General features: G+C 38.3%; 1 protein-coding gene across 1 annotated transcript in view; it reads left to right on the top strand.

Annotated features, from left to right (window-relative positions):
* LOC124776499 overlaps positions 1 to 16,696 on the top strand; it is a 185,515-nt gene that overhangs the window by 50,906 nt on the left and 117,913 nt on the right. Inside the window, exon 6 of the mRNA XM_047251520.1 lies at positions 14,886 to 14,992. Coding sequence (XP_047107476.1) covers positions 14,886 to 14,992 — 107 coding nt within the window. The remainder of the gene's footprint in view (positions 1 to 14,885; positions 14,993 to 16,696) is intronic.

Here is a 16,696-nt window from a genome sequence, read left to right as displayed (position 1 = left end):
ACAAGGGTTAATCTCGCATTTTTGTGAGTGTCAATTTATTGTCTTTAGCTGAACAGCCAGCTATGTAGCTCCTTAATGCATCAGCATCCATTGGTGACAAATCAGGAGGGTAGCAAGTCACATATCTAGGATTGTCTGTTTTTACAGTTTACTTCTTCGGTTGGTCAGGCTAGGATGGGCAGGATGTGTTCATGCTGTGTGCAGATGCAGGAGGAGCTGGCTGCAATTCATGAACAGTTGAACATGCTATTGGCTACAACAGTCACCTTCCGGCTGCTGCCTTGGGGTGCAGCAGTGGTGGAGAACCTGGCACATTGCATGGGACAACTCAGGTGTCACTTGTTTTGCCCATGGGCTCTGCTTCTGAGTCACCTCCTAGTGCACATGACATGGTGGATCTGCCCTCTCAGCAGAGTGTGTGGCGAATGGTAATGCATTCACATCACTCGAGTTGGAGGGCCAATGTGGAGATCGGCCACCTGGCCTTGCCCATTCTCCCTTTGAGTGGACATGTTGTTGCTCCTTCAGGAGGGCCCGATCAGGCATACAGGGGGAGGGGTTTACTGCTTATTGGGAGCTCCAATGTTAGGTGCATTATGAATCCCCTTAAGCAGATAGCGATTAGGGCTGGGAAGATGGCCAACAGGATGCCTCATCTGAGATGTGGAGGTGACCTGCCAGTGGCAATCGAGCATGCAGGATGCAGTCGTCTGGAAGTTGTGGCTCACATCGGTACCAATGATGCCTGTCACATGGGTTGTGTCATGATCTTCAGTTTGTACGGGTGGCTGGTTGAGGAGGTGAAGACTGCTGGCCTCAACCACAGGGTACAAGCAGAGCTCACAATTTTGAGCATCTTTCACAGAGTTGATTGGGGTCTTGGTTTGGAGCCGAGTAGAGTGTCTCAACCAAAGGTCTTATCAACTCTGTGACAGTCTTGGCTGCAGATTTCTGGACCTGCGTTATCTTGTGGGGATTTGTAGGACTCCCCTTGATAGGTCAGGGGTACACAACACAAAGGAAGCAGCTACTTGGGTAGCAGAGCACTTGTGGAGGGCACATGAGGTATCTTTATGCTAGGCGGTAGATTTAGGTGCTCTGATGGACTCTCACCAGCTGATTCACAGCAAGAGAAGTCAAATGGCATTCAGAATAAAGACACTTCAACTGTCACAATTTTATCAGTAAACTGTCGAAGTATTCGTAATAAAGTTCCCGAATTTACTGCCCTCCAGGAAAGTACTCATGCTCAAATTATTCTTGGGACTGAGAGCTGGCTGAAACCTGAAGTGGAAAGCTCCAATATATTTAGCGAGTCATGGAATGTATATCAGAAAGACAGATTAGAGGTCAAAGAAAGGGGAGTTTTCATTGCAGTTGACAAAAATATTGTCTCCATTGAGGTCAAAGCTGAGTGTAACAGTGAAATTGTCAGGTCACATATAACAGGAGTAGGTGAAAATAAAACAGTGGAAAATCTAGGATGGAATGTAACTATGTTATGAATAGGAAAGTTGCTACTCACCATATAGAGGAAATGCTGAGTTGGCAGATAGGAACAACAAAAAGCCTGCACAATATAAGCTTTCAGCCAACAAGGCCTTTGTTGAAAATAGATGACACACACACACACACACACACACACACACATGCAAGGCAACTCACACACATGACTGCAGCCTCTGGAAGCCACATGGCTTCAGCTGCCAGAGGCTGCAGTCATGTGTGTGTGAGTTGCATTTTCTTGAGTGTGTGTGTGTGTGTGTGTGTGTGTGTGTGTGTGTGTGTGTGTGTGTGTGTGTTTGGCCAAAAGTTGGTATTGTGACAGTCTTTTTGTTGTGCCTATCTGTGACTCAGCATCTCCACATTAAGGTATAGGTGAAAATAAGTTAGTTGTTGGATATTTTTACCAGCCACCCAATTCCTCTGTGGCAGTTCTAGTGTCATTCAAAGAAAGTCTATACTCAGATCATTCAATACTAGCTGGAGGTGACTTTAACCTGCTGAGTATAGACTGGGATGTCTATGGATTCGTTGGGGAGGGGGGGGGGGGGGAGGGGGTACAGACATACAGTCATGCAAAATACTGTTGAATACATTTTCTGCAAATTGTCTTGAGCAGCCAACTCAGCAGCGTACACACACTGGAAATATCTTAAACCTTGTAGCTACAAATAACAAATAGGCCGGAACTTACCAACAATGTCAGTATAGAAATGGGACTTAGTGATCATGATGTCATTATAGCAACTATGATTATGAAAGTTAATAAATCAGACAAAAAGACTAGGAGAGTGTTTCTGCTACATAGAGCAGATGAGCAGTTACTAACATTTTACTTAGACAGTGAATTGGTATCACTTAATACCAGTAACATGGATGTAGAGGAATTATGGGCAGAGTTTAAGTAGATTGTAAATCGTGCTCTGGAGAGTTACATGTACATATCTAGTAAGTGGATAAATAGTGGAAAAGATGCCCCATGGTTTAATAATGAAATTCATGAGATGCTGAGGAAGCAGAGGCTGTTGCACTCTTTAAGTTCAAAAGGTGATGCACAAGGGATGACAACCACAGGTTAGTATCTGTGAAAAGATCTGTGTGTGAAGCATACAACAACTATCACCATCACACCTTAGCAAAAAATCTGGCAGAGAATGTGAGAAAATTCTGGTCATAAGTAAAAACTCTAAATGGGTACAAGGATTCCATTCAGTCTCTTGTTGACCAGTCTGGTGTGGCAGTTGAAGATAGCAAAACGAAAGCAGAAGTTTTAAATTTCACATTCAAGAAATTGTTCATGCAGGAGAACTGTACAAACATACAGTTATTTGACCATTGGACAGACTCCCATATGGATGACATAGAAATAAGCATACCTGGCATAGAGATGCAACTGAAGGATTTGCAAAGAAATAAATCACCAGGAATCCCAGTTCAATTTTACAAAGAGTACTCTACATCATTGGCCCATTACCTAGCTTCCATTTATCATGAATCTCTTGCCTAGTACAAATCCCCAAGTGGCTGGAAAAAAGCACAAGTGACTCCAGCATATAAGAAAGGTGAAAGAATGAACCTGCAAAATTACAGACAATATCCCTAATCTGTGCTTGCTGCAGAATCCTTGAACACATTCTCACTTGAATATAATAAACTTTCTTGAGGCTAAGCAACTTATGTCCATGGATCAGCATGGCAGCATGGTTTTAGAAAGCATCACTTATGCGAAACTCAGCTTGCCCTTTTCTCACATGATATACTGAGAATTATGGATGAAGGGCAACAGGCAAATTCCATATTTCTAGATTCTGGAAAGCAGGCTGTTAATGAAGGTACAAGCATATGGAATAATTTCACAGATATATAAGAGACTTGATGACTTCTTAAATAATAGAACCCAGCACTTTGTACTGGACAACATGTGTTCATCAGAGGCAAGGATATAATCAGGACTGCCCCCAGGAGGTGTGATGGACTGCTGTTGTTCTCTATATACATAAATGATTTGGCGGACAGGGTGGGCAGCAATCTGCAGTTGTTTGCTGATGATGCCATGGTGTACAGTTAGGTGTCGAAATTGAGCAACTGTAGGAAGATACAAGACAACTTATTCAAAATTTCCATTTGGTGTGATGAATGACAGCTATCCCTAAATGTGGAAAAATGTAAATTAATGCAAATGAGTAGGAAGAACAAACCTGTAATGTTCAGATATACTATTACTAGTGTCCAGCTTGACGCAGTCAATTCATTTAAATAGTTGGGCGTAACATTGCAAAGTGACATAAGGTGGAAAGGGCATGTGAAAACTCTGGTAGAAAAGACAAATGGTCAACTTCAGTTTATTGAGAGAATTTCAGGAAAGAGTGGTTCACGTGCAAAGGAAACTACATATAGGATGCTGATGCAACCTGTTCTTGAGTACTCCCCGAGTGATTAGAATCCGTACCAGGTCACATTGAAGGAAGACATCGAAGTAAATCAGAGGAGGGCTCCTAGATTTGTTACTGGTAGGTTTGAATGAAACAGAAGTTTATGGAGCTGTTTTGGGAACTAATATGGGAACCCCTGGAGGGAAGGTGGCATTCTTTTTGGGAAATACTATTAAGAAAATTTAGAGAACCGGCAATTGAAGCTGCCTGCTGGACAGTTCTGCTCCCACCAATAGACACTGCACGTAAGGACTATGAAGGTAAGACACAAGAAATTATGGCTCATACGGAGGTGTACAGACAGTCGTTTTTCCCATCACTCTATTTGCGAGTGGAACAGGAAAGGAAATGACAAGTAGTGGTACAGGTTACCCTCCGCCATGCACCTCACATTGGCTTGCGGAGTATCTGTGTGGATGTAAATAGATGTAAATGTAGGAACATCCAATGCTGTTCTGTGTGCATATATGTGTGAGTTACCAGCAGATGGTGTGGTGGAGGTCTCACTGTGTACACAACTCCCACAGGCAGTCTCCAGTGGCTGGCTCATGCTGATACAGATGCCAGCCAATTCAAACATGAATGTGCAATGGCACACTCAGCACATTCACACTCACATGCATTAGTTGCATAATACAGCAATATTTCTCGTGCCTGCTATTTTCATAGTTAGTATTCTTTGCAATGTCATCCTAGTTTATATTAAAAATAGTTCCAGAAAATTTAACATCTTTCTTGAGGTAGCTTGTTTCTCATAGATTACTATCTAATGTTGCTGGTAATCTTCATTTCATTGACTAAGAATATTGTAACTATTTTTTCTACAGGTTCCAATAAGTGTATTTTGTCTTCATATATTAATCTAAAAATTTCAGGTGTTAAATTATGCCATAGATCCATAGTGAGGAGATCCCCAAGGATGTAGAATGTGTCATGAAACAAGAAAACATAATACACATTTACAAAGAAAAAAATATATGGTAAGGTTTGTTCCACTGATCCCAACTGAAATGGTCCTCATGGATGTGGAAAACAATCTTATACATATTTTCATTTAAAAAGTAATAACAAACTTTTCACATAACATGTAAATTTACAGTACCCCAAGGTATACATGATAGTTCTTAGGCTTTTGTAGCCAATCATATTACTGCACTGGAGATGTAAAGAAGTCATATTTATTATTATTCACGTTTGGGCCCTACTGGACCACGCGAAGTACAATCATGGGGCATTCAGTTATTTTCTTTTAGACTTTCTCTCTGTCCAAATTGTTTTCATTCACTCGGAATGAGCTCTTTTCCTTTCATCAGACCATGTGGTTCCAGTTTTCTTTGGTTTTTCAGCTTGACCAACTACCCAGTCATGAATTTTTTGCCTAAATAATTTTCTGTCTTGAATTTCATCTTGTTTTATATCTGCCTCTTTCATGTCCTCTTTTATAGCAGCAATCCATTTTATTGTCTCAAATTTAGCTTTACTTCGATTTTCGTAGAATTCCACTACTTGTTTAGTTAGTCTGGTAGCATCCATTCTTTTAATATGCCCATAAAATTTTAATCTGCGTTTTTTCATATCCGAATATATGCTGATGTATTGTTGAATTTCACTATTTGCTCTTAGCCTGTATGTTCCTTCTTCAGTATATTTTGGACCTAGAATTTTTCTGATTACTTTTCTTTCTCTTTTTTGGATTTCTTGAATGTCCTTTTTTCTGTTTAAAATTAGCGTTTCAGCCCCATAAAGGCACTCTGGTTTTATGACCGTGTTGTAATGTCTCAATTTAGAGTACCTCGAGAGACATTTTTTGTTGTAGATGTCTTTTGTAAGTCTAAAAGCTGTCTCCATCTTTTGACAACGAATTTCATTTCCAATTTTTTCTAGACCAGTCTCTGAGATTGTTTCACCTAAATATTTGAATTGCGAAACTCTTTTGATTTTTCCGTACTTAGTTTCCAAAAGTTTGGGTGCCAGTTTGTTGCTAGTCATATACTGTGTTTTTTCAAATGAGATTTGGAGACCTACTCTTTCTGCTGTTTCTTTAAGAATTTCTATTTGTTTCTGAGCAATTTGGATGTCCTGCGTTAGAATAACCAAGTTGTCTGCAAAGGCCAAACAGTCTATTCGAATATTTGTTCGTCCTAATTTCACTGGTTGGTCAATTTTGAACTCCAATTTTCGTTCGCGCCACTCTTGTATTACTTTTTCTAGAACGCAGTTAAATAGCAATGGAGAGAGTCCATCACCTTGCCTCACGCCTGTTTTTATTTCAAAGGATTCTGAAATTTCTCCTCTGAACTTTACTTTTGATTTTGTACCAGCTAGCGTGTCTCTGATAATTGCCGTGGTTTTAGGATCCAGGCCTTGTTCTTTCACAATTTGGAAAAGAGATTCACGATCCACTGAGTCATACGCCTTTCTAAAATCTACAAAGGTACAAACTAGTTTTTTATTGTAAATTTTTTGATGTCTGAGAATTAGTTTGAGGACTAAAATCTGTTCTGGGCAAGATCTATTTGGCCTGAAACCTGCTTGATATTCGCCAATTTTCCATTCAAGTTGTTGTTGTGCTCGGTTCAGAAGACATTGAGAGAGGATTTTGTATGTGACTGGAAGAAGAGAAATTCCTCTGTAATTATTAACATCAGTTTTGTCTCCCTTCTTATGAAGTGGGTGAATCAAGGCGGTTTTCCATTCATCAGGAATTTTTTCAGTTTGCCAAATGTTTTGCATGATTGAAGTAATTTCTTTAACGGTTTTTGGACCAGCTGCATTTAAAAGTTCTGCAACAATTCCATCTTCACCGCATGCTTTGTTGTTTTTCAACCTAGGAATTTCTTTAATGATTTCCTCTTCATTTGGTGCAAGTGAAACTGGATTGCATTGTTGGGGAATTTTTGGTGGAAATCTTTCTGTGGGCTCGGGGCAATTTAGAAGATTCTTAAAATATTTAGAAAGTTCTTTGCAATTTTCTTAGTTGTTAAGAGCCAACTGTCCATTTTCCTCCTTGAAGCAAAGATTCTGGGGTTGATACCCCTTTATTTTGGTTTTAAAAGTTTTATAAAAATTTCTGGTATTGTATTTCTGAAAATCTTCTTCAATTTCTAAGAGTTGACTATTCTCATATTGTCTTTTTGTTTGTCTAATTAGTTTTCAAGTGTCTTTTCTAGTTGTCAGGAATGTATCATATGTGTCTTCTGTCTTGTTGCTATTCCATGCTTTAAATGTCTCTTGTCTGGCTTTGATTGCATGATCACAGTTTTCATTCCACCAAGCATGTTTCTTGTGTTTTCGTAAAGGAATTTGATCTTGAGCTGTTTTGATAATCTTGTGTTTGAGTTGTTCCCAATTTTGTGCACTTGTTTTGTCAAATTCGTCTGCTAATAATGATGGTTGGATTTTACTGGTGTCAAATTTGGGGATTAATGGTGTCCTTTTGTTGAACTTTTGGGGTTTTAGCTTTAGTTTCACACGGGTTAAGTAATGGTCTGAGTCAATATTGGCGCCTTTACGAACTTGAACATTTAAAATTTCTTTGTGACATGGATACGAGATTGCAATATGGTCAATTTGGAATTCACCTATGTCCTTGTTTTGAAGGTTTTTTCTTAAAATGACTTGACATAATTTTGAGATTGAAATTTCTGCAAAATTCTACCAGCCTCTTTCCATTTTGATTGGTCCATTTATGTGCAGGGAATTCACCGACCGTTTTTCTAAATTTTCTCTCTTTCCCTAACTGTGCATTAAAATCACCCATTAAAATCTTTACATAATTTTGAGGAATTTTGGAGACTGTATTCTCTAACACTTCCCATGACTTATTTACTTTTTCTGGATTTGTTTTATTCTCCTGGTTGATAGGCATGTGTGCGTTAATTAAACAGTACATTTTATTTGCACATTTCATGGAAATTGTCATTAGTCTGTTGTTTACTGGATTTACTTTGATTACGGAGCCAAGAATGTCTTGCAAAATTGCGAATGCAACACCCAGATGCGGAGTGTTTTTAAGAATTCTTTTGTCTGTTTTACTTTTAAACAATCGGTAGTTTCCAAAATCCATGGTATTCTCATCAGGCAACCTTGTTTCTTGCAGGGCTAAAATTTTGATTTTTTTTTTCTTTTAGTGTGTCTCCTAATTTATAGAGTTTTCCTGGTGTCAAGAGAGAGTTAATATTGATAGTTCCAAAAAATGTTTCGACTTTGGGCATGAGTCGGTCAAAAGACTTCGATTTCCTCTGGTTTGGGATATAGCGTTTCAGCCTAGTCTCCCCAGAATCCGATAGACTAGTTGCGCCACTGATGGCGGAGGATTTGTTACCACCTGGGGTAATTTTGTAATTACTAAAACGCTCCATAATAGTACTTAGAATCAAAGGGTTGAGCTCAGAAAAGCTCAGTGGTTAAGACTGGAGTGGTTAGTTCCAGAATTTGTATTATGGCCGCACCTCTGGTGAACAGACGCCGACCACAGTGCTGCTTGTTACAAGTCAGACGCAAGGTGGATTTATTGTATTATGTGCCTCTTCCGCTAGTTCCACCGTACCGAGATTCGTTCTCTCCGCCTTCACTACCGTTGAGGTCATATTTGGTGTAATACAAAAAATGTGATGTTATTAATACTATATACACTGCAGTGAATTCTACTAAGAAATTCTTCAGTGGAGTAGATGTAAGTGGCCAACAAAAGGTAGTGTTAATCTGTCCATAAAGCTTGTTGGTGCTGGTGATTTTAATCTAGATTTTCTTCAGAACTCGTCCAGTAATCAATTGTTAGTATTAGCAACACTATCATTCAATTTAATTCCTGCCATAAACTTTCTAATTAGGGTAACTAACTGTCATAAACAGCAATGATAATATCTTTATAAAAAGGTCTAATGAACTAACAGTCTGTTAAATGTTAATACTGAACAGGATATAAAATCTATTAAATTGGAATTCAAAAGGGCAGACAGTGACCCAAAACTGAATTATTTTAGGGAACTCCTCAAAGGTATGGAGTGTTTGATACAGTACTCATGGCATGAATGAAAAGTACAACACTTTTAATAAAGTAATTAACATATTTTAATACTGTTTACCCCAAAACTAACCCAGATTAGACTCAAGCCTACAAAGAAGGCAAGGATCTTGTAAAACAGAAAAAGAAACTGTAACTGTCAGTCAGAAACAGCTCTGATCTTGATGCTGTAGCACATTACAAGACATACTGCAAAATTTTAAAGCTTGTAATATGGACACTGAAGCAAATGCATTTCAAAAAAAAGATAATCATATAAGATAACAGTACAAAGACAATAAGGGATTTTGTGAAGGAGGTGGCTGGTAGAACCAGATATGAAGGGGAGCACATAGCATTAAAAGTAAATGATACATTGGTAACAGATTTGTGCAGTATTGCAAAACATTTAATAATAATTTCAAATGTGTTACTGAAAAGCTGAGACTGTCAGGTTTAGTAGAGGCTGTCATGGAATATCTCAGACCAGTTATTACAAATAACTTCCACACTACACCAGTAGGAGAAGTCCAACATAAAATCTTTAAAATCAAAAAATTCTAGTGGTTATGATAGAAATCAAGAATTTTAATTAAAGATAATGCTTCTAAGTTGTAACATATTGAGTTGTCAGTGTGAACAGCTGTTAACAAGTGGAACTTCTCCTGAATGGCTGAAATATTTTAAAGTTAAGGCATTGTTTCAGAAAGGAGATGAAGTAATACCATCATTTTTCCATTCCCTTCTGCCTTTGCTAACATTCTCAAAAGTTTTAGAAATGGCAGTATATAATTGACTTCTTAGTCATCTAACAGCAAATTATATATTGTCGAAGTCACAGATCAGATTACTAAAAGGTTCTAATATTGAGGACACTATCTTCACATACAGTGGGAATGTACTTGATTTGTTAGACAACAAATTATACACTAATTGTAAATTTTGTGCTCTGTCAAAGGCATTTGATATGTAAATCACAGAATACTTTTAAGCAAATTATAACATAATGGCATAACAGGAAATGCTGCAAAATGGTTCAAATCTGATATCTCTGATAGAAAATAAATGGTTTCATTAAGAAAGAGGCACATATCAAGCTATTAGTTAGTATCCAGCTGGGAATTAATTACATGTTGCGTCCCACAAGAATTCAACTTAGGGCCCTTACTTTTTCATGTGTACATCAATGACCTTTCATCTGTAACATTACCAGAGGACAAGTTTGTTTTGTTTGGATATGACAAAAACACTGCAAAAAATTACAGATCAGGTATTGTCTTAGAAAGATTGACTAATAAAATTTTCATGGACATTAATAAATTGCTCCCTTTGAAATCTGACAATATTATGAAAAGGACAGATCGCTATTCACCATACAGCAGAGATGTTGTGTCACAGACAGGCGCAACTTAAAGACTACTAAACACATTCCTCAGCTTTTGGTCAGAAGACCTTCTTCTGAAATAGATAACTCACACACACACACACACACACACACACACACACACACACACACACACACACACACACACATGTACATTATGTAAATGCAACTCTCACACACATGACCACTTTCTCTGGCTGCCAGGGTCAGACTACAAGCAAATGCGCATGATGAGAGAAGCAATCTGGGTGATGGGGGTAAGGAGGAGGCTGTGGTGGGGTGTAGAGGGAGAACAGAGTACGTGAGAGTACGTGTGGGAAACAGTAAAGTGCTATCTATAAGAGCATAGAAGGGCAAGGCAAGGTGGAGAGATGGTGGGGCAATTAAGTGCAGTCAGAAGGTTAGACAGAGGGCGGGTATGAGCAGAAAAGGAGAGAAGTAAAACACTGTGGGTGGGCTTGTGGAATAAAAGCCTGAGTTGTGGGAACAGGGTAGGGATAGGTGAACCAAGGACAATGACTAACAAACATTAAGGCCAGGAGAGTTACGGAAACATAGGATAAACTGCAACAAAAAATCTCACCTGTGCAATTCGGAAAAGCTGGTTTTGTTAGGAAGGATCTAGATGGCACAGGCTCCCCCCCCCCCCCCCCACCACCACCACCACCACCACCACACACACACACATCCACATCAACCATTTCCCTTGTTTACATAGGATCTGTGGGAGTTCGTAAATATTTATTGATTATTTTTGTTTTTCAGACAAGTTCTACATCTTGCAGCATCTCCTCAGTATGCACTTTTGGATTGAAAAGTACATCAATTGAGTCAAATTTTGTTTAGACTCCTCTCAAATTATTCCATGTATTTTCAAAAATTTCATATATGAATAAACAACTAAATAATACTGATATTTCTCAGTGCATCATACCCAGTTATGATGGGCAGCAAGCTCAGCAACTAGATGGTCCAATTGTTTCTTGGCCACAGTTTATCAGTGGCCATTCATGCTGACAGACAGCTTGTTGTTTGTTAATCCCACGTAGAATGAGGCACAGTGTTTGCAGCTTAGCTTGCAGATCACACGACTTATTTTGCAGATATTCCTGCCTTTGATGGGATAGGTGATTCTTGTGACCAGACTAGATTAGGTGGTGGTGGGATGATGTATGGGATGCATGCTATCCATTGCAGTGTTCTTCATTTTAATGACTGCTTTACAACATGCGCCATCTGGATTTTTCCTACCAACACCAGCTTTTCTGAATTGTGCAGGTGGGTACTCTTGTTGCAATTTATCCTATGTTCCTATAACCCTCCTGGCAGCAACCTTTGTTAGTCTTTGTCCATGGTCCACCTATCTCTACCATGTTCTCACTTCACAGCCATCTGTTCCACAAGTGCATCCATAGTCTTTTTGATTCTCTCTTTTTCCACTCCATCCCGCCCTCTGTCTAATCTCCTGGCTGCACCTAGTTGCACTGCCCATTCTCCACCTCATCCCTGTATGCCCCCACAAAGAGCACTTTACTGCCTCCCACCCATATCCTTGTCTCCTTTCTCCTCCCTGCTGCAGCCTCCTCTTTACCCCCACCACCCAGACTGCTTCTCCCATCACCCACATTTGCTCACAGTCTGCCCATGGCAGCCAAAGACAGTGATCGTGTGTATGAGGCATGTTAGTGTGTGTGTGTGTGTGTGTGTGTGTGTGTGTGTGTGTGTTTACATTGTCTCTTTTGGAAGAAGGCCTTCTGGCCAGAAGCTAATGTGTTTAGCAGTCTTTTTGTTGCGCCTACTTGTGACTCAACATCTTAGCTATATGGTGAGTAGCAATCTATCCTTTTCATCATATTTTAATTATTTGATCCTACCAAATTCTTTGTTATTAAACTTTGAGGAACCATTCTAAATGCAGTTCAGAACTTGTAAGAGGTTTCCTCATGAATATATGCCTAAAATATGGTGACAAACAAATAGAATAAGTCGACAGTGTTAAATTCTTGGGATTACAGATTGATGATAAATTCAACCGAGAGAAGCATGCTGGTACCACAGAATGCTGAAACACCTACACATATATCTATTTGCATTATGTATGTTGTCAGATATGAGTGATATAAAAATGATTTAGTTGACATACATGTTAGTTTCATTCCACAAAGTTATACAGGGATTATTTTTTTGGGTAACTCATCAATCTGTGTTAAAATTTTCTGGGTCCAAAAATGTGTAATACAATTTGTTTGTAACTTGAACTCCAAAACATCTCCAGAGGTTGATTTAGGGACCTAGGGATGTTACTTGCTGCTTCCCAGAAGGCCTATATTTACTCCTTGATGAAATTTGTCATTAAAATGTATCTTTTTTCAAACCACCAGCTCAGTTCACTTAGTCAGTTCAAGAAATAAGAATAATCTTCTCAAAGATTTGAAATCTCTTATTTTGGTCCAAATAGGTTATCATTCTTCAGGAACACACATTTTCAATAACTTCCCAGCAGCCATAAAAAGTTTAAATGCTAATATAGTTCATTTTATGGGCAGCCTTAAGGATTGCTTGGTGACCAACTCCTACTACTCCACTGATGCAGTTATGTGATCATTGTAAGTAAGCGTTGTAAAACGATTTTTCTGTTTTCTGTCACATGGCTACAATAGCCTAAGAATTGTAATATGTATCTGTGTATATCGAACATTTACATGTCTTGTGAGAAGTTCTTTTTTAGGTTTTAAATGAAAATATGTTTAACATTTTCATCCTCCTCCCCCCTTCCCCCCCCCCCCCCCCCCCACTACCACCACCACCACACACACACATCCACATCAACCATTTCCCTTGTTTACATAGGATCTGTGGGAGTTCGTAAATATTTATTGATTATTTTTGTTTTTCAGACAAGTTCTACATCTTGCAGCATCTCCTCAGTATGTACTATTGGATTGAAAAGTACATCAATTGAGTCAAATTTTGTTTAGACTCCTCTCAAATTATTCCATGTATTTTCAAAAATTTCATATATGAATAAACAACTAAATAATACTGATATTTCTCAGTGCATCATACCCAGTGCTTAATTCATCTTATCTTTTACATATAGATATCTAACTAAAGTTTTCAGTCACCCATGGTAAAGCTATGTACTTTATTTAATTGCACAGACATATTATACTAACAAAATAGATCAAAAATGCATATTTTTCTCTCTGTCATTACCTACAATACAATATGGTTTAGATTATAGCTTCTTCCTTGGATCCATCCTTTGCACTCATAGAGCTGCACAACCTCATGGCATTCTGGAGATAAGATTTTCTAGTATTTTTGCAGATTTTAGAATCCAACAAATCTGTAGATTGTTCCAAAAATCTTCAACATTAGATGACCTCAGTTTTCTGATGTTCCTGTTGGGTTCATCTCTAAGAGTTCACTGGGATGTAAGTAAGGTGACTGACTTGGCCAACTGCTTTTCTTCAATTCTCCACATCTGTCTTTTCTATTAACATACCGTCTGCACAATTTAGAAGCATGTTTGGGAGCATGTCTTGCTGCATAGCAAACACATGGCCAATAAGTCTCTTGCCAGATGGAACTGCATTGTTGATAGTATCCTGTGATATGCTTCCTTCTTTAATGTTCCATTAATACTCAGGAGATCAGCAACTCTTATCACCTGCAAAACATACCCACACCATGACCGACCATCCCCCATGCTTCACTGTCGGTGCCACACACTGACTTTTCATATGTACTCAAAGAAGTCGATGAACAAACATTTGACTGTGGCTTCTGATACTTATAAATATAGATTTGTCCATGAATAACACCTTGGATCATTGTTGCATACTCCAATTCTTATGTTGCTGTGCCCATTGCAATCTTTTCACCTTATTATGTTTGTGTAAAGGTTTTTGGTTGCTATGCCCCCCTATATACCTTGTTCATGATAACAGAGTTGTATTATTGAGACAGAGATTGGACCTGTTTGCATACTGTTTATTTCCCTGGGAATTTCAGGTGCAGTATGAATTGTTTGATGTTTACTCTGGACCCATGTGAACTGATCTTTCATGTATGATGTTATTCAGGGTCTTCCTGACTGCAAAACATTTGCGTTGGTACCAGTTTGCTTGAACTGCTGCAATGATACACCAGTGCACATAGGCTATGCCAATTTTGTTGCTATTGTCCTACAAGAATAACAATGCAGAACTACAGAAACTGTTCAGTGTTATCTTTGCACTAGTTAGTTATTCTTCATTATACTGGTAATATTGAAAATACAGTAATTGTATTAAAAACTCTGCAGTGCATATAACAATCAGTTTTTAATGAAAATGTGAAATACATTCATAAATTTTACAATACAGATGTTGAGGAGATAAGCACAGATTTCCTAATAAACTTTTCTCTGCTATGATGTAGACTTGAAATTTGTGTCCAACACAATTTTCTGGTGGATTTGTTCTTCATCATTTTCTTCTTCAGCATATCATAATAATCCTCTTAAAATAAGATAAATCTTTCATATCAAAAACATAATGTCACTTTTACATTCCAGAACAATGTTCCAGCTCATCTTGGTTGCAAGAATCATTGCTGTAGTGAAGGAATGTTTTCACCGTATGATGGATGTGGTGACTGTGAGACAAACTTCAATCTAGAGATGTGAGTGACAGTTTTATTTGCTCTGATAATTTCAGTGAAAAGATATTCATTTTCTCTTGCTATGATAAGAAAAAGTTATTGCCAACAAACTGTGGTTAAAAGGCCTCAAGGCATTGTTACTCTTGAATATTTTCCTTCCAGTTATGCAGCAGTAATGAACATGTTAGACACAGGAAATGTGAATTACAAAACTAATCCTATTTCATAGTATGCTGCCTAATTCAGCATAATTCACTGAAGATGTGCAGAAATGAAATGTCCTCTTTCATGTAAGAGAACTTCAATTACATTATAAGCACATGAACAAATCATCTCAAAGCACCATTTAATATTTCAGCTCTTCATAAGCAAGTGTGGCTCTATGCAGTAAACACATTTCTTTATGCACCTAACCATTAATCTCAACAATGAAATTGCTTTTGCATCAAATCTAAATCTCAGGAGTTAAGGTTCAGTTTATGACCACCAAATTTTTCAGCAATATCGTATGTTAAATTCAATACCTTGTTTCTGTGCTCTTAAAGATTAGAAGAACAAGCAAAGTAGATAGTGAGCCATCTGTCAGATAGGAACAACAAGATTTGTACATCCTTTAAGTGAGTAGAAGGACATGTGAACAAATGGGATTACCACTTTTTCCTTACAGTTATTTTATGCTCTTTTAAAACAAACTGGGCTTAAACTTCACAAATCATGAATATAGTTATTCATATGACAGCTTTATGTATTCCGGGAATTATTGGCAGAGAATGTAATCAACATCTACTAACACAGAAAAAGCTTACTTCACTGACTGAAAATTCAGGAAGAAAGTACATTGAAGATAACTTAATTATTTTTTGCACATATTATTGAACTAGTGAACTCAGCAGTGCTTTAGAATTGCTAAATTGGTCGTTTAATTTGATATGTGTCCTAATCTCCTTCTGCCCCCCCCCCCCTCATTGTCTACATACTCTTCCCCCCTCTCTTTGTCCATCCCCTCCTCCCTTCCTCTCTCTGTGTCTTCCCTCACCCCATTTCCCTGTTCATCTTCTTCCCACCTCTATGTTTGTTTCCTCCGTTCCCCTTCTCTGTCCCCCCCCCCCCCCCCCCCCTCCCCCACTCCCTCCTCCCAACCGCAATCCCCCACCCTCACTGAAATTGAGTCATTTTTTATTGTTATTACAAACAAAACCCTTGATTGGGAATTGAAGCCACTTAAAATGAGTGGGCAAATCAGTATTGATTATCTGTTTACTGTGTGTGAGAGAGACCTCTCTTGCAACTGGATCTGTGAGGACAGTAGCTTCAGTGACAGCATTTCACATAGTTTTAATCTGTGGATGGGTAGGATTATAAAGTCTTGGATGATTCAGATTCCAGATTCTTTTGTATACATTTTTTTGTTTTGTATAGAATGTGCTGTTTTGTTTTCTTCCCCTAGTCAGTTTTGACAGAAGATGGGAAATTTGTATTTATGGCTTTTCAGCTTGTGATTAGAGCACTGCTATGGAATCTGAATTGTCTAAAACTTTATAATCCCACCCATTCACTGATTGGAGAAACAGTTTGTCTTATGGTTTAAATGCCCTGTTATTGTAATTAAAACTGAGTGCAAGAAAGGAAACTAAACTTCACATTTTCACAGCACAGCATTTTCTTTCTCACTGTCACTTTTAACAGAAAACTTGTACAGTGTTGTTTTAAAAATATATACTATGT

Source organism: Schistocerca piceifrons, chromosome 1 (assembly GCF_021461385.2).
Source record: "Schistocerca piceifrons isolate TAMUIC-IGC-003096 chromosome 1, iqSchPice1.1, whole genome shotgun sequence".
NCBI classification, from domain to species: domain Eukaryota; kingdom Metazoa; phylum Arthropoda; class Insecta; order Orthoptera; family Acrididae; genus Schistocerca; species Schistocerca piceifrons.
This window is presented reverse-complemented; position numbering and strand designations above follow the sequence as displayed.